Source organism: Sciurus vulgaris (genome assembly GCF_902686455.1).
Source record: "Sciurus vulgaris genome assembly, chromosome: 3".
Lineage (NCBI taxonomy): Eukaryota > Metazoa > Chordata > Mammalia > Rodentia > Sciuridae > Sciurus > Sciurus vulgaris.
The window spans coordinates 140,658,064-140,681,715 of NC_136463.1; the positions used below are offsets into that span (position 1 = coordinate 140,658,064).

Genomic DNA, 23,652 nt, shown 5'->3' on the forward strand with positions numbered 1-23,652 from the left:
TGCGAAACATATGCTCATCTAGGAATTGCTTCCAGGTAGACTGGAAGAAAACTAATGATTACTATTGCCCTTGGGTTATTTTTGGGTTCTGGTGTGTCCAAAGTCTATTGTATTAAAAGATTGGTCCTAATGCTGCAATGTGCAGAAGTAGGGCTTTGGGAAAGTGATTGGAACATGACTGCTCTGACTTCCTCAGTGGATTAATCCACTGACAGAATAATAATTTGATGTCATTATGGGAAGTTGTGGAAATTTTAGAAGATGGGTCTAGTTTGAGGAAGTAGGTCACTGGGGATGTGCCCTGGAAGGGTAAATGTATTTCTTACGTGTCTGATGTCTGTCTGTCTGTCTGTCTCTCTCTCTCTCTCTCTGTTTCTCTCTCTTTCCTTTCTTTCTTCCAGGAGCTGAGCAGTTTCCTCCACCACACCCTTCTGCCATAGGTCCCTTGGAGCCAGCCAACCATAGACTGAAACCTCTGAAACCATGAGCCCAAATCAATCTTTTCTCCTCTAAGTTGTTTCTCTCAGGTATTTATCACTGTGACGAAAAGCAGACCAACATACCCTGGCTCTACAAGAGCAAGCTTAATGAGCCATTCATTTTGAGCACTTACTGGCATGGCTCTGATCCTTCAGTTTAGCTGCGGTCTCCCGGCTTGTTTCACTCAATCACTTCTGATTAGAATTTTAGAGTCTTAGTCTAAATCTTGTTGTTGTAGATAACAAAGGCCAGACAAACTCAAAGGTTTTATTGAAGGTCACAGAGAAGGCATGAGAAAGTCAGTTCTAGAAATCATCTTCAAAGCCAGTGCATGTCTTCATTCCTCAAAAACCTGAGTGTGTCTACTAAGTTGAAGGTACTATGCTAAACCCTAGGACATATAAAGAGGCAAAACTCTCTTGGAGCTAACTTTGTGAAGTTCTTCCTATTCAACCTTATAGCTTTCCTCATTTTAGGAGATAGTTCTGTGCATTAAGAATTAGAAAGTTCTAAATTCAAAGACTACAAATTCTCTAATGTGAATTCCACCATAGGGTCTGCTGTATGATATTTTGTGGTCATAAATAAGTTTTATTAACTTGTCTGATTCTCTTCTGACATATTGCCAATTCAGTTCACAAAAAGTTTTCTTTAATATTCACTTATTTTTTACATGATCATTATAACAATTTATAAATGTGGTGCATTTATAACTAAATACACCTTAATTTTGTTTTTAAAATACAATTAACATAATATGCCTGCCAGGGCTAAATATCTATTTTAAAACAGTTCAATTGAGTAACAAGAAAGAGTGATAACAATGCCAATAGTAGATAACTTTTTTTTAATAAATCTTTTTTTTGTTTTTCTATTTTATTTTTTATTTTATTTTTACAGACTGCATTTTGATTCCCTGTACACAAATGGAGTACAAGTTTTTATTTCTATGATTGTACACGATGTAGATTCACACCATTTGTGTAATCATACATGTACATAGGGTAATGATGTCTGTCTCATTTGGTGGGCTTTTTGTTTGTTTGGTTTTTCAGTGGTACTAGAGATTGAATGCAGGACCTCATGCATGGTAGGCAAGTACACTACCACTGAGCTATACCCTCAGCCCTATAGATAGCTTTTTCTGAACCAGACACTGCTTAGCACTGCATTGCACTGATTATACTGCTATTATATCAACACTTATAACAAACCTATGAGGTAGATACTAACATTATCTGCATTGTAAAGATTCTAAATTTGGGTTTAGAGAAGGAAAAAAAAAAAAAATGTGCTTCATATGAAGCAAGTAAATGGCCAAGGCAGGAGCTAGGAGCAGTTGTGCCTTTAGAGAACACACTTTCTGGCAGGGGTATCTAGACACATAGAAAGCATTTTAAATGCCATTCATTAGTCTGCCCTAAAGAGGGTTCCTGATGTCTTTCCTAAGGCCTGAGAGTATATAATAAAAAAGAAAATAATTTGTAGCTTTGATTCTTTCTGTTGAAGTTATTCATTTTTAAAAGACAATTTATTCAAGTAAAATGACAAAGCCAAATAGAAAGATTGGAAGGGGCTCTGGAAAAGTCAGTTAATTACTTAGGAAATAATTTAAATTAGGTATTAGACTAGATAATCTTTTCATGACTTAAGGTTTACAATTTCTACTTGTTGAAATTCTACCCCATCAAAGCACTTGTTTCAATGATAGAATCCTCTCAGGAATTCTCTGATTCTGTGAGTCAGAATCAGTCTTTCTTTCCTCTGTGTTCCTCTTTGTAGCTCCATAATAGCACTTGGGTCTTTGTTTATTTGCTTTAGCTTGCATTACTATCATATAGAGGTAATGCTGAATTGACTACCTAAATGTAGTTCAAATGCCCAGATGATTGATGCAGACTAATGAGGACATTAGGAAAGCCTACCATTTATTGAACAGTTCCTACATGCCAGGGACTGTGTAAGTCTACTTTGTCCAATAATTTTAGAAACATCATGACCCATTATTAAAAAAAAATTAAGCTCACTTAAAAGCAGAATCAGGTTAAGATCACTATTAGTAAGTGATGATAACAAGATTCAAATATATCTCATGGTTCTAATCTGGTCTTAAAATAAGCATCAAAATTGTTATGCCAAATTCAAGTGTGTACTTGTACTAGCTCATCATTCAAAGATTCCAGTTTTTATTCCACTGTACAGAATGAACAATGTACTTTCAGTATAAACTTTAAGATAAACAAGGTGATTGAAACTCTATGCTTTATTTCATATGGAAGTCAAGGAACACATTTTCTTCATTGGTAAGACTTCCATATGTTTTTACAAGGTTTTGCTTATGTAGCATGCTATATACATGATTTTTAAGATAGGAAAACTTAGTAAATAACAAATATATGTAGTTTTTGCATACAGGAATCTTTACCTTATTTTGAAAAAAACTTGTTCTTTTTCTAAATAGCAAGATATGTGGAACACATGGACAACATTTGGAATGACACTAAATTTTTGGACTCTTTTTTGGAACAAGCAATGTGTATATAGATTGTATCTTTAATATACTTTTTAGGTATATAAACAAAGATTTTTTAAAAACAAATTTCCATAGCTAAAGTAATTCTGGGATTTCAAGTTTTTAGCCTTAAAACTTAAAATTCCTTGTGAATATTATTTGAATAGCATTCATGTTTTGAATAAACTGTCTATAAATACAGATATAAAAATATTGAACCAGTCAGGCATGGTGACACAAGCCAGTAATTATAGCTACTCAAGAGGCTGAGGCAGAAGGATTGCTAGTTTGAGGCCAGTTGAGTAATTTAGCAAACCCCACCATCCTATCTCACCATCCCCTCTCTCTATATATGGATATCTCCAGATTTTCCTTTAACTTCTAATAAATAGTGTTTACCTATATAAAAATTTACTTATGTAAATTGATTTTAGCTTGAAAAATACTTTCACAAATACAAGATTCCCTGTTACTGAGACTATATTTTGATTTTAAGAAATAACTCATAATGAATTCTAAATTACTGCTTCATTCATAGACTCTTGAGCTTCAGAGGATCTTTGTAGACCATCAAATGTAGCTATGAATCCAGTATAGAAATAACCCACTTCAACACTTCTAACAGGCTGGCATATAATTTCTGTCATTGTATTTTGTTTAGCTGTTAGATTTTACTTTTCTTTTCTTTTTAACTGAGCCAAAAATTTTCATCTCTCTTTGTTATTATGCAAACTTCATTCCCAATCAAAGTCGTTTGGATTCTTGAAGTCATATGTTGTGCCCTTTGTATGCTGTGATCAGCTTATATTATTTTCTTCAATTTCTTCAGCACCCTAATAAGCCAATTTCTATGAACAGTGTTTTCCTATTACAGTGAGAACTGGGTGATTGAATGTTATGATTAGAAATTTAGAATTGAACATCATATGTGTCTGGTACAGTTTGGTAGCATTGTTTCATTGGCAGTTCACGATTGTCTTGCTTGTTCACAGCAGTGTTTATTTCATTAAAGTCTAGAATCTTTCCAATAAAGAAACACTATTAATTTTGCATTACACCCCGGAATTAGTCAGGACTTTATTCCTATGTTTACTAAATTCAAACTTGTCTGGGGACATACCACAGGGAGTTCTAGGAGACCATTGTTTCCTGACTACTGGTTTTGGCATGCAATATAATTGCTATCCTTTGTAAATTTATCTTTCAGAAATTTAATTTACTTGGATATTTGTCTTATTACATGCAAAATAAAAAGAGATCATTTAATCTGAAGAATCTTAGTTATAAATGCTTTTAATTGGAAGAGATGGTTATCTCCCAAATGGTATTAGAATCTTGCCCCAGGTCCACTGTAATTATTTGCAATTTTGGAAATACTATAATAAGAAACTCAAGATTTTGAGAAAATGATGCTAAAGATTAGCATCATCTTAGCATCATTTAAAGTTTAGCATCAGTTTAGCATCATTTAACTGCATCAGGGAGCAGGCACAAAGGAAATCAGGGTATGTTGGTGATTCTGATTTTATAAGAATTGTAATAGGATATTGAAAATTTTAAAGTATAAATGACAATATGAGATCTACTTTTAATCTAAATCTTTGAAAATATTCTGGATCCATTGCTTGGACTTGAATAAAAGCTACCTAGGACAAGACTGGTGGTGATTGCCATAGAGATGAATTTCAGCAAGCTTGTTAGATTGGAGGGATTTCAAAAGGTCTAGGAAGAGGATTTTAGGGAGAAGAAAGGAGGGAAAGGCATTACCAATTATTCCTAAATTTCCAGTAAATGCAACTGGCTTTCTTGTAGTGTCATTGTTGAAGACGGGTCACTCTGGAAGAAAGCCAACTTGGATTTGGAGGAGGTAGATATTATAAATTTCTTTTGAACATGTTGATTTTGAGATACTTTTGAGATGATGTATTTCAAGTCATAAAAAGATATATACCCTTTGACCAAGAAATTCCCAAACTCTGGAACATAGCCTAAAAAAATATTGCAAAATATGGGAAAGTTATGGCTGAAAATGTCCATTGCAGTGTTTTTTATTAACTTATTACTGCAGAACTGAAGATTCTGAAGTTCTGCAGAACTGAGAAAGTTTTTTTCCATTCTTTAGAACAGATATTTTAAATATTTGAGAAAATCATAAAAACTTTTCCTACTCCAAACATAGCATTAATTTTAAAAAAATTAAAGGAATAAAATTTTAATAAGCTGTTCATATGCAACTGATATGACATACTAATTATAAAATTTGCAATTGAGAACCAGCAGTCTGTTTTGAGCAAAAAAAACCTTTCAATAATTTGTAAAATATAATATAGTAATCTCTAAGAAATATTTTTCGTATTTTAGGATTTAAAAACTCTTTTCAACTTTAATACAATTTTATACAATTGCTAAATTAAATGTCACATTTAAACAAGAATACAAATGTTTAATTGGTTTTATTGAGAGAAGAGTCATTTTTCAGTTTTAAGTGGTGCCTAAATACTGCTATTGAAAGTATTCTTATACAACTGACGTTAAAGATACTGAAGAAGGTGCTTATTTACAAATCTGGTGATTCTGATGCAATCTCTAGATGCCTCAACATTGATCCCAAGAGGCATAATCATAATCATTCATTGTTAGTTTTTTATTCAATATAGTTCAAATATTTGATGGACACATGGTCTTAAGACTGGGGGTGCAGCTACATATATATATATATATATATATCATATCATATTTTTGATATATATATCAAAAATCAAACCATCTGATAATTTCTAAATTTGTCTTATTCTGGTGTACTGCTACTCCAGATACCTTTGTAGCTGCTAATGTTCCAAGGTGGTCATTGATGCTTGTGATGATAAAGGGAGAAAGAAGAGAAAGAAGGCCATGATGACAACAATGGAGATGAAAACACGGTGAAACACAGCTACTGACTCTTATCACACTGCATTCTGCAATCACCAGCGGTGATCAAAATTATGAAGAATGTGGTAAAGGTATAATGTAATACATGCAAGTAAAGGTATAGAAGTTACCTTATTATAAACTTAAATTTAATTATCGATTTAAGAAATTGGAGCTACTGTGTCTTTCCCCCTCAAAAGCAATGCAAGTAAACTGAAAGTATAATTTAACTATTTTAATGATGATCCCCCAAACTAAGAAAAATAACTAAAGCATAATATGGTTATATTTTATTTTCAATAATATATATTAAATACTACTACCAGTATTCACAGGAAATTCTGGTTGCTGTTCTACGCATGTATACTGATGCTAAAACTGCCTGAGAAGCTGAACAATCAACTAGAAACCTATGATATTTGGCAATTCTTAGGACAAAATCCAGTTGGTTGTGACTCCCTTCACAGTACTTTACTTGATTCTTATATAACTAATTTCATTTTGTAAAATTAGGGTTAAGATATTTCCTCAATCTCCTCTCTTTATATTTTATAAAATCAAAATAAATTCAATTTATTTCAATTTATATTAAACATTCAATTTTTTAAAACATGAGGAGACAGCTATATTTTATATATCTTGTCAACATGTGACATAATCATACACATGACTTGAATTCACTGAGGACATTAGTAAATTATAAAAGAATTATTAATGTACTTACTTGAAATAAAAGAATATGCCAAGTGAGATAAGAAGTGATGCAATAGATAATCCATGTCCAATTATGGTCAGGTAAAACAAATTCAGTGCAGTCTATAATTTATATGAATAAAAAAGTATACAGATATTAACACCATGTAAGCATGTATAATCCTATATGTGTATGCACTTGAATTTTATCAAATAGATTCTGTTTTTGAAAGCATGTGATCTAATAGCCTTATGATGATTGCTTGCAAGCCAATAGATACTTACAAACATCTGGAATAAAGAATATCTATAAAAATTTATCAAGTAACTTATCAAAATTTATAAATAATACACACTTTATTTAAGAAGTTAGATGCCACATTTTAAGTCTATAAAGTAATACTTCTATTGATCTAGGTCATATAGTACATGAAACGAGCATTTTATATTTAAAATCAAATGCTACTAGGTAATTCGGTTTATTCAGACTTAAATGCCAGAAAAAAGCTTTCTTTTCCAATTGAGTTTCTCTTTTTTCTTTTTAAAGTTGAGGTTGAGAGGCAAATTTTAATATGGCAGCTTATAAGATCTTATGATCTGTACAATTTTTTTAACTTTTGTTTTTTTTTACATTTTCTTCTTTTTCTGTTTTCCATTGACTTTAACCTACCATCTTATATTATATTTTTATGATTCCCTTTGAACACTTCTTGGAATAACAGGGAATACATGTCATAAATATAATAATAGCTGGCAGCTGTTGAATGCTTACTATATTCTAGTCTTTGAAGTGTTTTCCTTGCACTAAGTCTTCTGAAAGACATTAGGAGAAATCTATTGTCATCTAATTTCATACTTGGGGTACTGAGGCAGAGAGACATGAACTGGCTTTCCCAAGGTCATTCAGTAGGCAAAGGGCAGAAAAAGAAAAGATATCAGAACTCACTGTTTTAATCACAGTGACAAATTGCCTTTATACAAACATGCCAGTGTAAATTATTTAGGCACTTTCTATCAAGTTTTATTATTAGGACAAACACAAATTAACATTGGTCTTAATGCACAGTGCTCAAAGTAGGAGCCAGAGTGAGGGTGGCCTACCAGCCAGTCAGAAAGAAAGTCTCTGCTGAGGGACCAGGACTGTTTAAAACATGCTGGGCTTATCCTGTTTACTTAAGCACAATTTCTGAGGTACTTCTAGTATTTCACCTCAAATGAGAGCTCTCCCCATTTAAAAAAATCTCCTTCAGGTATGTTATCTTTGGAAAACTTGAAACTCCAACACTTAGACATTGACTTGTAAATACACCATTACCTAATAGGACTGCTTCCTCAGCGTAATGACAGAATCAATAATAATTCTTTCCACAGGTATCATTTTTTTTTTCACTGTTCTTCTCAAATTTTATTATGAAATGGCTTTATAATGGAATGGAACACTGGGTAAATTTTCTCCAGAGCTGTATTAGACAACTAACTGTTTAGATTGCCAGCGCGAATTTCAATTCATGAGCATTACCTACCTTCACTTTCTCGTGTGTATTGACATTACACTGGGTATAATTTGTCCAGGTTCTGTTGCTCGCTGGATGTCTGAACCAGTTTCCATCTTGGTCACAAATCTTTGTAACTTTTTCTTTAAAATTGAAAAGGAAAAACAAAAGAAAGCAACAGTTTAATTAATGTAGGGTTTATTAGATAGATATCAAGGAGATTTGTATGTAAGTTTCTGCTTTTACCTGAAGGATCAAAATCCTGAAAGTAATCAGGGCAGTGTTGCATTGATTCAGTTCCTGCTGCAACATCATTCCAGCATAGCCAGCCATCCCAGGTTCTGTTGCAGTAAATGCCTGGAAGGGGACATAAAATTAGAGACAACTAGTTCCTAGTTACACCGAAGACACAAAGCCTCAAGCATGGTCTCTCACTGATGGGGGAAAAAAGCTTGTCTATGGAAAATAAAAATACATGAATTTCACAACAATTAATTAACTTTTTCACTAAGTAATTATAGGAAAAAGTAATTTCTAAATGAGATTTAGAAATAAGTGTTTATGCATCTCTTAATTTGAAATTTTTAAAAAATGTGAAATCAGGAAAATGTATTATTTTACAATTGTATTCATAGGAAAAGTTTTTAGTATTTCTTGAAGCAAACAAATTAATTAATCCAATATTCTTGCTTCATCATTTTTGCCCCATAAAGTACTGATGTAGGCCCTTCTTCCAAATTCTAGTTTTTTCTTCCTTGCACTTTCAAATGGAGCAGAATGTTTAATGATCTCACATTTTCTCCATTGTGAAGAGGAAGAGCCTCTAACATTAAAAATACATAGATATTTTAAAGGCATAGAAAAATCAACTGGTCAAAGTTTCAATGTTATAACACTATGTAATTAAAAAAAGAGTTTTTCTGAATTGTCAGATATAGGTAGAATCCTGAAAATTGCATTAGATATTTATTAATTTTAACAGACTTGCACAGCAATCTTGAAAGTAATCTAGCTATCAAGAAAGTAGAAAAATTCTGATGGCCTGAGAGTCTAAAAGATAGCAATTTCTAAGAAAAGCAACTTGGATGAACACAGTTCTCTCTTCTGTTATTTTAAATAGTCTGCAAACATATATTTCTAACTAAATATATTTTATAGCATATCAAAGAAATTTTTCATGATATAATTTTAGAAAACATCTCAAACATGCCGATGTCACTGCTATAGGAGTCTATCTAATTAACTACAATACTGGCAGCATGATAAATGGAATGGTCTAGAATTTTAGTGTGTTCGATGGCATCTGAGTGAGATATGAGTAGGTTTTTCCAGTGAAAAAGTTTTTGTGGCCAAATGGATTTTAGAAATACAAAGTTAAAAGAAAGATGCTTCTTTATTGCAAGGCTTTCTATTTTTCACAAATTACAGAATGCATTGTGAAGTCCTAATATGAATTAGTCAGTGATCTTGAATTCATTATCTGACATAATCAGATAATTTGTCATTGGCATATTTTAAAACATACTTTTTACTGAAAAGAATAATATATATAAAAAGAATACTGGTACAGCTATAACACCCCAATACTTCTCCAAAGATTAATAAATTATGTTGTTCAGTTACATTGACTCTAAAAGTTTTTCAACATGAAAAATGCCTTCTTTTCTTTTTTAAGAAAATTAATATGACAATTATGAATGTTAATATTTTACTTTGAACAACTCATTCATATATAAACATAATGCATTATAACATTAAAAATGTTGGAATCTTTGTTTCCCCTGAGAGTTTCAAAAATTTTGAATTTTCTAAAGAGATTACATTTTGCTTTGTTCCACTGTGAGTTTTGTATTGTATATTTTGGAGATAACCCTTTATGCCTGCCAGAAAAAACATAGGGTCTGTTTTTGTTTTTCTAATTATGGCAACTATATTTATGTTACTTATCTTTACATCTTCAGATCTAGACAAATGTCTGGTGCTTAGTAGACCCTCTGTGAGTTACTAAAAAAGCAAAAGAATATCCTAAGGAAACAAAAGCTCTTAGACTTCATTAGATTTGCTAGCATAATATTACACAAAGTGTGTCTATTATGAAAAATACCCTTCTGTACTCATCATTTTGTTATGCAAGTTCCTGTCAAGCAGGTTACAAAAAAAAAAAAAAAAAAAATACAAATTACATGAACTAAAGGTGAATTGTAATGATTTGTATTGTATTACTATTTATATATTTGGTATTTTAAATATCCTTAAACTATAAAAAAGATGGTTCTAAAAAGATCACATATATTTTGATTATGAGATTTTTCTAAAAGAATGTATTATGAAATATTTTCATAAATAAATAGTTAAAATTGCACATATATTAGAAAAACAAGCAACGAAGTCATTTTAATAATAGATGCAGAATGATATAACAGGGGAGTTTTCTTTTAAAAATTCATCAAATGCATTTAGAATGAAATAGGGTTACCTTCTGCTTGTTGAATGGGGTCTTGCATAATTTTTTGGTAACATTCATACTGAGCTGTCATGATTTTATTTCTAGTAACCCCCAAATGAATTAAGTAATCAGAGACTTCTTCTTCAACTTCTGCTGTGACAAGAATCTGAGGAATTAAAACAAAACAACTTCAAAATTGTGAAAATATTTTTGTAGTGCAAAACAGCAAGTGAGTGCAGTGATGTCCTGAATGACAAACAGCCTCTCTGGAAGCAAACTCCCAATTTTTAGTGTTTGTCACTTTCCATGGTATTTGCATTTTCACCATGTACAGTTTCAAACAATCAAGATGGCACCAATGGCAGAGTTGGGAAGCAGAGTTGGCTTGGAGAAGCCTGTTGGAGCTGACTGCAGGACAGCCTAAACGTGTGTTCTGAAATGCAGACAGCTATGTTCAACATCCCCTCCACTCTCTACCTGTGCCGTGAATGCAGGCAAGATACATCCCCTCATCTCCCAACCTCTGCTCCTTATTGTAAAAGAGGATAAATAGCTTCAATGTAACAGAAGGACATACAAGCACATGGAAAATATTCAAAATTTGTTGCTAGTTGTTATATTTTCACAAACTAATGACAAATTTATTTGATATTGATAGAGTTTTTTAACTTAAACACATCAATAAAAGATTTGAACTATATATATATCTTTAAATATACATACATATATACGTACATATAACATACATACATAGATATAGATATTTTATTTAAAGAGACATTTAAAATAGTAAAACCTAGCAAAGTGGAAATAATAATATTCTCTCACTGGGTGGCATCACTCAAGTTTCACCAAAACGGGCCATTGTTTCTCATTCACTCTTTCACTGTTTATAAAACGATTTTATTTGTCTTAATTTAACAATTGTTAATAAAACTGCTGTAGTATAAACAGTTGTGCTATAGAAGAAATAAGTGGGAATTTTTAACATCAAGATAATAATCTTGAAGTTTTGCCTCTTTTCTTTTTGCAATGCTGGGAATCAAATTCAGAGCCTCACAAATACTAGGCAAGTGCTCTGCCACTAAGCTTTATCCCCAACTGGAGACAATATTTGTTTTTTTAAAAACCAAATAACTCATTCTTCTCAAGAAGTCTGTAGAAATTGCCTAGATCAATATCATTTTTATTCATTCTTAAAATAAAAATCAGGTTTACACACTGTTTGTGGTCAAATACAAAAGAAAGGGTCATAAGTCATTAATTTACAGTAATCAGATGGTTAGAGAATTGCCTGCAGATAACCAGTGTTGGCCTGTGCAGCTCTCTGGCAGCTCAATGGAAGGTGTGAGCTGAGGAAACAGAGTCCTTTCTCTTGAATTCTAGTTAGTTTACCCAAGATAACATCTGAGAAGTGCAGAATTTAGAAAGCTCTAGACTTGAGAATGTTTTGAAATGCAAACGCTAAGAATGTAGCATTGAGAAAATGAGGTTTTCTGTATTCTTCTTGAGTTTCTTTTAAGTCTCTGTAAGGTTTGCTTGGAAACACCACAGGAAATTCTTTGTTGGCATAGTTACATGAGATTATGTAGCTTGGTTTGTCATACACATAATGAGATAAGAGCTGAGTCATTGTTTTAATTTGAAGCAGAGAAAAATATAAATAAAGCATTTCTATAAATAAATAAGTGTATGAAGTCTATGAGTCTTTTAGGACAACAACTGAGTTTTTGTCATCTATTGTATACTTCCACCTCTGGCCCCACATCCTCAGCACATATATTGAAAGGTGCACAAAAGTATGTGCGTACACACACACACACACACACACACACACACACACACACATACCTGCCCCAAATGATTGCTAATTTGAGTGGATGAATGAGGAAAATAAAATACAATGCATGGTTCTAAATTGTCTTTCAATCATTATTTCAATCAACTGACAGAATGAAGAGAAATCAATGAACTGGAATATGCTTTTTAAAAGATCTAACTCAATGCACAAATCTGATTAAAAATATTTTATACACTATGCACATCTGAACTGTATAGAGCCATTCCATTTTTTTTTTCCCAAATCTAATAACTTTCTCTGGTATTTGACACATTTGTAACTTTGATCTTGCAAATTCTACCCCCTGGACCCAGGGTTGAATCATCCTATACCTGTCATTAGAACTAAAAAAACACATGGAAAGGGAGTAAATAATCACTCTATTGATTGGATGGAAAATGTAATTAATTTATGCATTAAGTACTAGCTTTAATTTTGTTATTGAATGTTATTAATTATAATTATGTTGGAAGTAAAATAGGGAGATTAAATCAGAGGAATTTATACTTACCATAAAACAAGGCAAGAGAAACAGAAAATACTGGATATACTTTTTCTCCATTATCAGAGCCCAAATTAAATATGCTATGTAATATGAATCAAACTACAATGGAAAATGAAAGAAATAAAATTCATCAACATTATGAAATAAATATAGAGGGTTCTCAAAAGATTTACTTTATAGTTGCATAATTTTACTTTGGTTTGATTAATAGTATTGTTTATTACAAATGTTTAAGAATACCATGATTTAAAGTACTAACTTACAAACAGGAAAGCTTCTTACATATATATTTTTGAGTAATTAAAAAACATCTTGCCTTTTTTGTTTCAACTAAAATTGGAATAAAATTATTAAAGTATCAAAATAAAGAACTTCAAGTGAACATTGTAACATAAATTTTGATAGCACATTTTATTATAAGAGTTTGACTTTATTTTCTATAAGTATTAGTCTAATTTATAATTTACTTATTTTATTGATTTAAGGATGAAATTACTCTTGAGAATTAACATCCATATGTCATTAAAATGTCCTTATGATTAGTAGAAGTTATTCTTCACTATAGAAAACTAATTCTTTTTTAATCAGGAAATAAAAGTTTCCCTAAGTCATCTACATTATTGAAATAAGGTTACAATAGATGGACTATATCAAATAAAAGTATTTGTAATGGTAGGGACAATTATGAGCTAATGAAAAATGACCTTTCAAATACCACCACCAGCTTACTTCTAAGACAGATGTTGCTGAGATGTGATTCCCTATGTTTACTCCTCACAAGATTCAGGAGCAGCATACTATTTTTTAATGAAAAACAAATTGTCCTGGTACAGCTATGGAATATAATATTCATTTAACCAAATATGTGAAAACTATTTTCAGGTTGAAAAAATTTCCTCAATAGACATTTAACATTCAACTATAAGCTTAGACTTAATTCTGTTAGGAAACCAGTCATGAGTTTTATTACAAGTCTAGGATCAAAATAAAAATTTAAAAACCTTTCCCATGTGGTCCTATGTTTTATTATTTTTATCACATGCAATAAGTATACAACACTAATCAGCACATAGAATCTATGCCATTGGTCACCCACACCAACACTCACCTAGAAGTAACTTTTCTTCTTAATTGTAGCAAATTCCAAATATTTTGTATTCTTTTATCAGCTATCCTTGGTTTTTATTATTAAGTGATCTTAAAAAATATATAACCAAAAAGTCAGGTAACATTTTATTAATCTCAAATATAAAAAAATAGTGACATAATATATGAAAAACTATAAATCAAAGATTATGCAATTCAATAATTGATGAGTTGTTGTTTTAGTTTTTATTACATCTTACCATGAGAAAAATGTAATTTCCCAATACTTACGTGCACAATTGTCTCCAGACTCAAATCACATTTTCTCTTGGATCGTATTCGACATTGTCCTGAAGACTTCTTTAAATCTGAGGGTCATGACCTAAAATATTGATTGATATTATAATAATTTACTATTATGTTAATGAACCAAACTTATTTCCATGATGGTTTGAATACTTCAAAGTAAATACTACTAAAATGATATTTTATTAACCTGTTCTAATTCCTAAAAATGTTTCACAATATATTTGCATTACTATAAAATAACATATTCATTTTATGTAATTAATACCTCAGTATGATTTATAAAATATATAAGAATACATTTGATCTGGAAGTGTACATATTTCTAGAGGTAAATTATTTTAAGAATGGTTATGCTCTTTTCAAAAAAAAATTATCAAATTTTAGCATTTACATTTTTTCTTTTTTCATAGGATTCCTAAAATTTTTTTCCTCCAGGAATTTATAATTTAGGAGAATATACCTATATTCATTATATTTTTATCTATATGATTCTCAATAATCTTACATCATATTGTTTTAAAAATAAATTTTGTTATGCAATTTTCTTAGTAGAGCTTTAATTGTCATCCCATATTAATAAAAATGCTAATTTCCCAATCCTTACAAGGGATTTTTGTTTGTTTTTGGTTTTTTGCATGTTTTTTATTGAAGAGAGTTTAACAGATATCACTCCTAACACTCTCATTAGCATGTGAGTGATAACATATTAGGACTTTTGTAAAAGAATTATAAATTAAAGCTATTTGCAATCCCTGATTAAATTCCACTCTTAAATGCATGTTTTCACCTGGAACTAAGGAATGATATTGAACACCATAATTTTGTGATCATTAAAAACTTGAACTCTGTCATGAAATCCTGGCAGCTTTTGACTTATGGTTTGTCTTCAGTTATGTTCTATTTCTCTTGCAATATTATCAAATAAAGTATCAAGTTATTTATCTTTATTTGATAGCTCAACATAAAAATATACTTTATAAATTCTGTGTACAAATCTCTTCTATCTCTTTATCTCTATGCACAGATATATTTGATTTTAAACTGATTATTTAAAATACTATCACATTCTTTATACTTACTCATTTTGCAAAACTGTATAATTTAATCCATATAAAAGTATATTTATTTAAGGATTCAAATAAGACATAAACAAATGTTACTATTTGGAAATCATGTTTTACTAATGATTGATAATTTACACATAAGTTGGGACTAAATTACTTTTAATAGGCACAAGGGCTCAAAAAATTCAAGGGGAAAGTGCTTCAAAAATCATATTTGGAAGTCTCCCAAACACAACATATTTGAAAAATTTTACCCATATTTGAGAAAAATTTTTTGCCTATCTATTAGATTTTAAAATCAGTGTTCCGAAAGTATCTTAGTGAAATGTGTCTTAGTCACTCATCATCCTGGCACCAATAGTTGAAAAAGAAGTTATCAACTCACAAAGTATATATCCTACGAATACTTCAATATATGTAGCTTTCTTTCTTCCCCATCCCATAGTGATCCCGAAAATGTGCTACGCAGAGCAAGGTTGTATTTTGCACTATGTGCTGCATTTCTAATCAGGAGGGCAGATCTATAGCTCCTGAGTTTATCAAGGATAGAGCAGCAAATTTGGATGATAGTCATTCCAACACAGAGTGGAACACCTGTACTCTCCATGAGATCCAGCAACATCCAATTCTCAACATCCAATTCTCTAGGTGATCCTATACTATTCTCTTAACTCATCTACTCTAAAAAGGATGTATCAAAGTTTCCCTCCTAGCAGACACTTGTAGTAAGTGGTCATTACGAAGGAATCTCCCCTTTCACCAGGGGCTCTCTAGGCCAGTTTTGGATGGATGATGACTGGGCATGTGGATGATACCATTGTAAATAGAGCTGAAAGTCTACTTAGACTGAGTCTCATGGTAGTAGAAATAATGCCAGGATTATTCTCAGAAGTATGTTTAACTGTATTCCTAAGTTTAAGTCATTGGCTCTTTGCATACTTCCTCTAAATGGTTCATTCTGTAAGTGGTTCTCTCTTCTACTTCAGCTTATTACAAATGTATCTTCACTAGAATACATTTGATATTAACAAACTAAAGCCAAGAAACAAATGATTCTCAATCAATCTCAGATGTTAAATTATTTACTGACAATTTACGTGCATGATACTTCATGAAATCTAGTAGTTTCCATTTAATTTTTGGAAGAGGTCAAGTGAATAATGAAGTCATTAAGTTATTTAGTCTGCCAGTAGAGTTTTCCAGGGGTGCTAACATTTATTTAGTATGAAAAGAAACTTCTCAGAGCCGAGAAAATTCTAATTTATACTCCTAAGTGAATTTGTAATTGCAATGGTACTAGTAGTAGTTTACTTTTATCTTGCTAGCTGCTAGTCTCACGGATTCTGTAAATTTTATTTTCCCTTCCCAAGTTTAATAAAGTGGAAGAGTTGATTCTACTGCTAAAAATAGGATCAGTTTCTTTATTGCACAAACAGAATAAAATAAATATTCTTATTTGTAAACATGCTCTATACTTTCACACAAAATCTTCAACATCAGCATTTAAAAAATTATTTATTTCATCATCACAAAAACTACTTTGAGAAATGAAAAATGTCTCAAAAACTGAAAGAACTTTTGAGTCAGAACTACATAGACAGGGGATGTAGCTTGGTGGAAGTATATTCATTAATATGTACAAGGTCCTGGGTGTTCCATCCCTAGCAGAGGGGGAAAGAGAGAGAGAGAGAGAGAGAGAGAGAGAGAGAGAGAGAGAGAGAGAGAGAGAGAGAGAGAGAGAGACAGAACTGCCTAACTCAAAACATTTTTTTATTATCATTTCCTCAAACTACTATGATTCACCCTACAAGATTATTTTTTTATGGATTTAGTTTTTAAATTAAGAAGTTTTAAGAGAGCAATCTTTTGGTTCAATACAGTGTAACAGTATGTTTTATTCTACACAAAAACTTAGCTGTTGTGATACTAATTTATCAGGATGTTGTGATACTAACATCAGGAAACAAAAATATAAGTCCTGTACATGCATACCAGAATACACGTTCCATTAAATTATTTTTCTTTATAATAATTATTTTTATTTGCCACCTAACCCTTATATTTAAAAGTTCACTCTAAGACTAAGAGAAAGAAAATTTTCATCTTCCACTCTTCCATTTCTGAAATGTCAGAATTTTATCGGCCCCAAGCCATGTACTTTATTCCATGTATTTATCCTGTCACTATAAATTTGGCTAACAGAAGCATTTCCCACACATACTAGTTTGCCATAGTATCCTGAACTTTCATGAGCAAAGTTGAGGTATGCCTATCTAGTGCATGCCTTCCTTTACTTATGGCTTATTTATTCAGGAGAAGCTACATTTCTCCTGAAACAAAACAAAACAAAGAAAAGACAATCTTTTCTTATCCCCATATTCCACACCTGTATTGCAAACAACAATTGCTTTTTTCTATGCAATCTATCATAGGAAGAAAAAAATGTCAAGGTGCAACAATCTGGTTCCTTTTCATTTTATCCTCCCTGTTTATTTTTGGGAAAACCTCATTCTTTGTGGTAGAATTATTATTGCAAGTTACTAGCTGACTTTACTTCCAATAGAGTCTCTGAAAAAGAAATGACAGTGTAAAGTTTTGATGCCTCGAACATGGCCTGTGGTGTCCCTCACACTTTTAAGAAAGGCAAAATATGAACAGGCTTTTTTTTCTAAAGATCTGTTACTGATCAAAACAACAACAACAACAACAATAAAAAAACCCTCAAACTATATTTCTTTTTTTTTAATGTTGTTTGAAACTTACATTGTTTTAGGCTAGACAATTGTTTCTCAAAATGCGACGTCATGGGCCACTTGAGTTAGAATCACCACACTCAAACCCCTCGGAATCAGATTATTTAGGAGAAAAACTTGGGAGTACACATTTTTACTATGTATGCAAGGAAATCCGTGGCCCGTCAGAAAGCATAACAAGAATACATCATCCTTACTGCATCATTCTGAAACCTGAATGTACTTACAATGATCTGTCTGTAGGTATTGACCAGACTATATTAAAAAGGAATATCTAGAATGAATCCACGAATCAATGCTCCAGGTAGGACTACTGTCCTAGAACTCCCAGAGCAAGTTATTTAAATATCTAGTTAAAAGCATATCATATAATCACATAATTATTTATTTAGGTGACTGTTTTGCCATTAGACTGTGAACATTGAAAGAATAGGGCTGACATCATATTCTTATCTGTGGCTCCAAATCCTGGCAGAGTGATTGCAGAAAGAGGGCATAAAGAAAGTGTTTTTGAGTGGATTATTTATCAAATGGATTTAATCAAACTGTAGAAACCTGATGTCTTTAGGTATTATTAACTCTCCCAAGCATATTATAATTTTCTGAGTCATCAACAAAACAAAAAACAAAACAAACGAACAAAAAAACACAAATAATGCCTGGATTCCACTCCCAGAAATCCTGATTCAGTTCATTTTGTTTGGGGTCCAGGGGTAAGCAAGTTTTTTCAAGTGTCCCTGGTGATTTCATTATGTAACTCAGGTTAAGTAGCAGTGGTAGAATTAGCAGAATCCTTAGGTAGGCAGAATAGTGGATGCTCCAATACTTGAGATCTTAAAGTTAGAAGCAGACCTGGGAGGAGTCCTTCAGAAAGATGCAACAGAATAAGAGGAGGCAGAAGAGATTTGGAAACATGAGAAAACATGAATCCATTGTTAATCATTCTGTGACATGCAAAGGCCCAAATGAGTCCTACAGTGCTTCCAACCTGACAGCCAACAAGGACGTGGGGACCTCCATCCTACAACCACAAGAACCGAATTCTGCCATCAACCTGAATGAATCTGTAGGTAGAGTCTCCCCCAGAACGGCCTAAGAGAAGGGAGCTCTGTCAATATTTTGATGTGGGCCTTGTTACACTTGAAACAGTATTGATCTGGAAAACAAAACTTCTGATCCATAGAACTGTGAGATAATTAGTGTTTGTTGCTTTCAGCTACTAAATTCATGGTAATTTGTTGTGACTGGGAGAAAAAACAAACACAAATTCTTATCTAATCAAAGTTATATTTTCCCATCAAATCTAAGGGGTGTCTTTCTGCTTCCCACCTAACCAGTCGTTTCTCTGAACTTTTAGATTATATTCTGTTCAGTGTAAGACAATCCCACAAACTAGCAGCGGTTATTCCAAGCTGGGTGTTTTGATAAAATCAACTCAATTTTATCTTGCTTGATTTACTCAATGAGAAAAATGATAATTGAATTTGATCTTTAATAGGATTCTTTCTTTATTTTGATACTTGTTAGATGATGTACGCTAAAATCAAAGAAACATAGCTTCAAATTCCAGGTCTTATGACACTTAGACTATCTAAGCTGACTTCATAACCTGAAAATGGGTCTAAAAGTACTGACTATTTTAGAAATTTGATGTGACTCATAAATGAGATAAAGTCAATGTCTTGCTCAGTCGATACTGCCTATGGTTTTTGTCATAACTCATCTTGCTGAATTGTTTTAGATATTAAATTACATGCTAGATATAAAGAACTTTTCTCCTAATAAGGACAAAATAAGCACTAGCTTATTATTTGTATCATTCTATAATTCTGTTAGTCATTATGATGGCAATCTCCAGTGAATGAGACAGACAGGTCCAACATGCAAATATAAGTGATTTGGTCTTGGTCACAAAGATGTTAATGGCTGACTCCAATTTCAAAACTCAGATTCTCTGACCTTTTGCCTTGTGTTTTGGAGCATGGAGATAGTTTTTGGATAATCAAGGTTATTCAAAATATTGGATACATTCTACTTTACTTATTCAATAAGTTTTACTTATCCATTTTCTCATTTAATTGTACTTTAATTCATTACATAAATTTATACTTCTTCCTGCACAATTTATTTTAATTCCTTTCCTTATTGATGTGGTCATGTGTGATGGTTTTGTTGTTGTTTTGTTTTGTTTTGCATTTAACTTCCATTGGTAAGTGCCTTGAAAACTCAGACTTGCCATTCTGGTAAAGTACCAAAACAAAATTTGCATATATTGTTTCAACTTTGAATGCATAAAAGTACATTTAAATATTTTAAAAAATTCAATTAGTCATCCTACACTATTTATTGAGCATGCACTTTCTAGATTTTCAGTGAAATAGAAGTGAAGTCATGTTTAGCAGGGTAAAATGTAAATTACAGTTTCTTTTCTCAAAAATATCATATTGGAAAGATGATCTTACGCTGATTTTATTGGCTTACTTCACTACTTTTAAATGCTGTCCATAGAATGTATTCATAGGTTTTAATTAGGAATAGTTTCACCTACACCTAAAACATGAAATTGGTGTTGGGACTCAGTCATTCTATCAACTCTTAACAATACTCCCCAAAAGACTTGTTTTTGAGAAGACACTTGAATTTAATTCCAAGTATTAAGGTTCACATGCTAAAAATATTAATATTGTTCCACAGATTAATGGTTGCTTTTTTAAGATAGAGGGTTGGTGCATGATACCAGTTACAAGTAGGGGCAGTATTTGTATTTCAAATACTAATTAGACTTTCTGATTTTTAAAATCCAACTCACCATATATTAGCAAGTCAGGCAACTTCTATATGAATATATTTTTCATCTATAAAACAGTTCCTGAACTTGAAAACTACTGAGAAAATGAGATAATGTCCATAACCTTCTTAGGACTCAGAAAATGCTAGCTATATTGTTGTAACACATTAAAATTTGTAGAAATATGTGTTAGTCAGCTTTCCTTTACTGTGACAAAATATCTGAGATAAATAATGTAAAAAAATTATTTAGGTTTTCATTTTCAAGGATTTCAGCCCATTTTACTTAGCCCAATGACTTTGGATAAATGGTAAAGCTAAATATTATGACAGGAAACATATGGTGGGACAAAGTGGCTCACATCATGGCAGCAGGAAATGAAAGAGACAGAAGAGAGAGAGAAAAAGAGGCTAAATTCCCACTCTCCCCTTCAAGGACTTATCCTTAATGACCTCACTTCCTAAAGGTTGAACCACCTCCCCAAAGTCCCACAAGCTGGCAACTGAGTTTTTAACACACAACCTTTGGGAAGTGTTTAAAATCAAAACCATAACAAAATATAAGTAAGCTAATACATGTTCTCATTTACCTGCCATATTTTCGATAGCATTGTAGTGAAAAATTAATGCTTTATTTCAAGAAGGTGATCATTTTACATTTGTAGTTTTTTTTTATCTTTTGCAGAAATAATATGGCAGTTTACCATTCTTTCATTTACATAGTTATAAAACAATGAAATAGAGCAGACATTAAGCATATTCCCAGATATGATATCAATGTGGTTAATATAGCTACACATTTCCTAATATTAAGCCTACATAAACTGAAGCATTAGCAAATTTTTGTTCATATTATAATCAAATTGTGACAGTTTAAATAATAAAGCATGGTAATCCTATTAAAAATAAGACACAAACCCTCCAAGATTTGACTTTAATTTAAAATGGACTACAATAACATTTACTAACACTACTGGAACAACGAAAAGCTCACATTGACTCCATTGCTGATTTGTTATCTAATGAGCATTCCAGGTTGGATAGTTGAATAACTATTAAAGAGAGATAACTTTGTGATTAAGTTTGGGATTTCATTTTACACTCTGAAGTACTTACTCATGGGAATAATTTTCCCATTGTGGGCATAATTAGCCATTTTCCGGTGATTTTGGTCACTCCTTTTATTTGAAAGAGGCAAGTGTCCAAATATCAGCCCAATTACCTAACGGTGGGAGGGAACTTGAAAAAAAATTCTTTGTACTTGATGAAACACTCTCCCTCCAGGAGATCTAATATGGAAAGAATTAATTGCTCATAAAACATAGAAACAAAACACATCTTTCCAGTTCTTTGGACTAAAAGTTTGTACATATTTCCCTTCCACAAAGTCAGGTATAAAACTCTAGGTGGGAAACCTATTTTCTTCCACCAACAATAATTTTAGAAAAAAAAAAATTAAATTTTTAAATTTTTATTCTAACTGAAACAAAAATCATGCATATTTAGAGGGTACCCTGTGATATTTTTCTTTATGTATACATTGTGTAATGTTCAAATCAGGGTAACATATCTGTCTCCTGAAATGTTTATCATTTCCTTTAGGTGCAAACATTTAAAATTCTTCTCTTTTTAAAATATATATACCATACGCTATCATTATTTATATTCATACTGTGCAACAAAACTCCAGAGTTTGCTCCTATCTAAACATAACAGTGATAACTGTTCGTACCTGATGATCAAACTTACACAGCGTCTCCATAGCACCTGCTCGCCCAGTCTCTGGTAACCACTATTCTATGAGATCAACATTTTAAGTTCTACATGTGAATGAGCTCATGTGGTACAAGTCTTTCTATGCCAGTCTCCTTTCATGTAACATAGGGAATTCCAGAGAAAATGTACAATTCTGCTAGAATTTTAATTTAAATCTATGATCTAAGTTTAATTTTAGTCTATGATCAAAGCTATGATATTCCTGTCACATGGAGCTTTTCAATCACTTTCAAAAGAAAATTTATACTTACTAGTACATTTTAACATACATAAGAAAATACAGGAATTCTGTTGGTACATCTATTTTTCCCTGGTTAAAAAAAAAAATTATTTTCCTATGGGGAATCTGTTCCCTCAGGTTCAAGTGAGACCACCTTCCTGGTCATTGAAGTGGGAAGTGACTTAAGTCTGGTCAGACTAACACACTTCTCTGATTTAGACTGGTTTAGTCATGGACATGTAGTTTGAGCTACACCATGGGAACTGTCCCTGGGATATTTCTATCAGTGTTATCAAGGGTGATTTTCTCTTTCTCCTGGGGTTGCAAAGTAAGTAGTGCATGGTTATCAGGTTATTCATCCCTCTTATCATATGTAAAAAACCTATTTAAAAAATGGAGCCAAACAGAACAATTAGCTGAGATTTGAGGATTGGTAGACATTTGTATGACATTATTAGAGCTCTTGAATGTGTCCATATTTGAAGTCAACTACAACTCTGGAATTCCTCATCAATATAACTGTTAAATTTCATTTTGTAGCCAAAACATTCATGACTAACATTTGAGGAGCGCTGGTGTATTGATTTGGGTTCAATCCCAAAAGTGTGAGGCTTTAGGTTCAACCACCAGTAAAAAAAAAAAACACACACACACACAGACACACACACACACACACACACACATTCACACAAAAACAAATTAGAAAGCCACTACAAAAATACTAATGACGTCAATGAAAGTGAAAGAAATTGTCCCATTTTTAAAAGTATCTCTACCC

General features: G+C 31.9%; 1 protein-coding gene across 4 annotated transcripts in view; it reads right to left on the bottom strand.

Moving 5' to 3' along the window:
* Positions 1-23,652, bottom strand: part of CALCRL (calcitonin receptor like receptor) — a 95,604-nt gene that overhangs the window by 24,754 nt on the left and 47,198 nt on the right. For 2 of the 4 annotated variants that reach the window (XM_079134569.1, XM_079134567.1), the window contains 7 exons: positions 14,257-14,347; positions 13,988-14,076; positions 12,886-12,978; positions 10,565-10,700; positions 8,335-8,445; positions 8,119-8,231; positions 6,627-6,718 (listed from right to left, as the gene is read on the bottom strand). In XM_079134569.1, coding sequence (XP_078990695.1) covers positions 6,627-6,718; positions 8,119-8,231; positions 8,335-8,445; positions 10,565-10,700; positions 12,886-12,936 — 503 coding nt within the window. In that variant the 5' untranslated portion in view covers positions 12,937-12,978; positions 13,988-14,076; positions 14,257-14,347. The remainder of the gene's footprint in view (positions 1-6,626; positions 6,719-8,118; positions 8,232-8,334; positions 8,446-10,564; positions 10,701-12,885; positions 12,979-13,987; positions 14,077-14,256; positions 14,348-23,652) is intronic. The other 2 variants (XM_079134570.1, XM_079134568.1) reach the window with 1 other exon arrangement.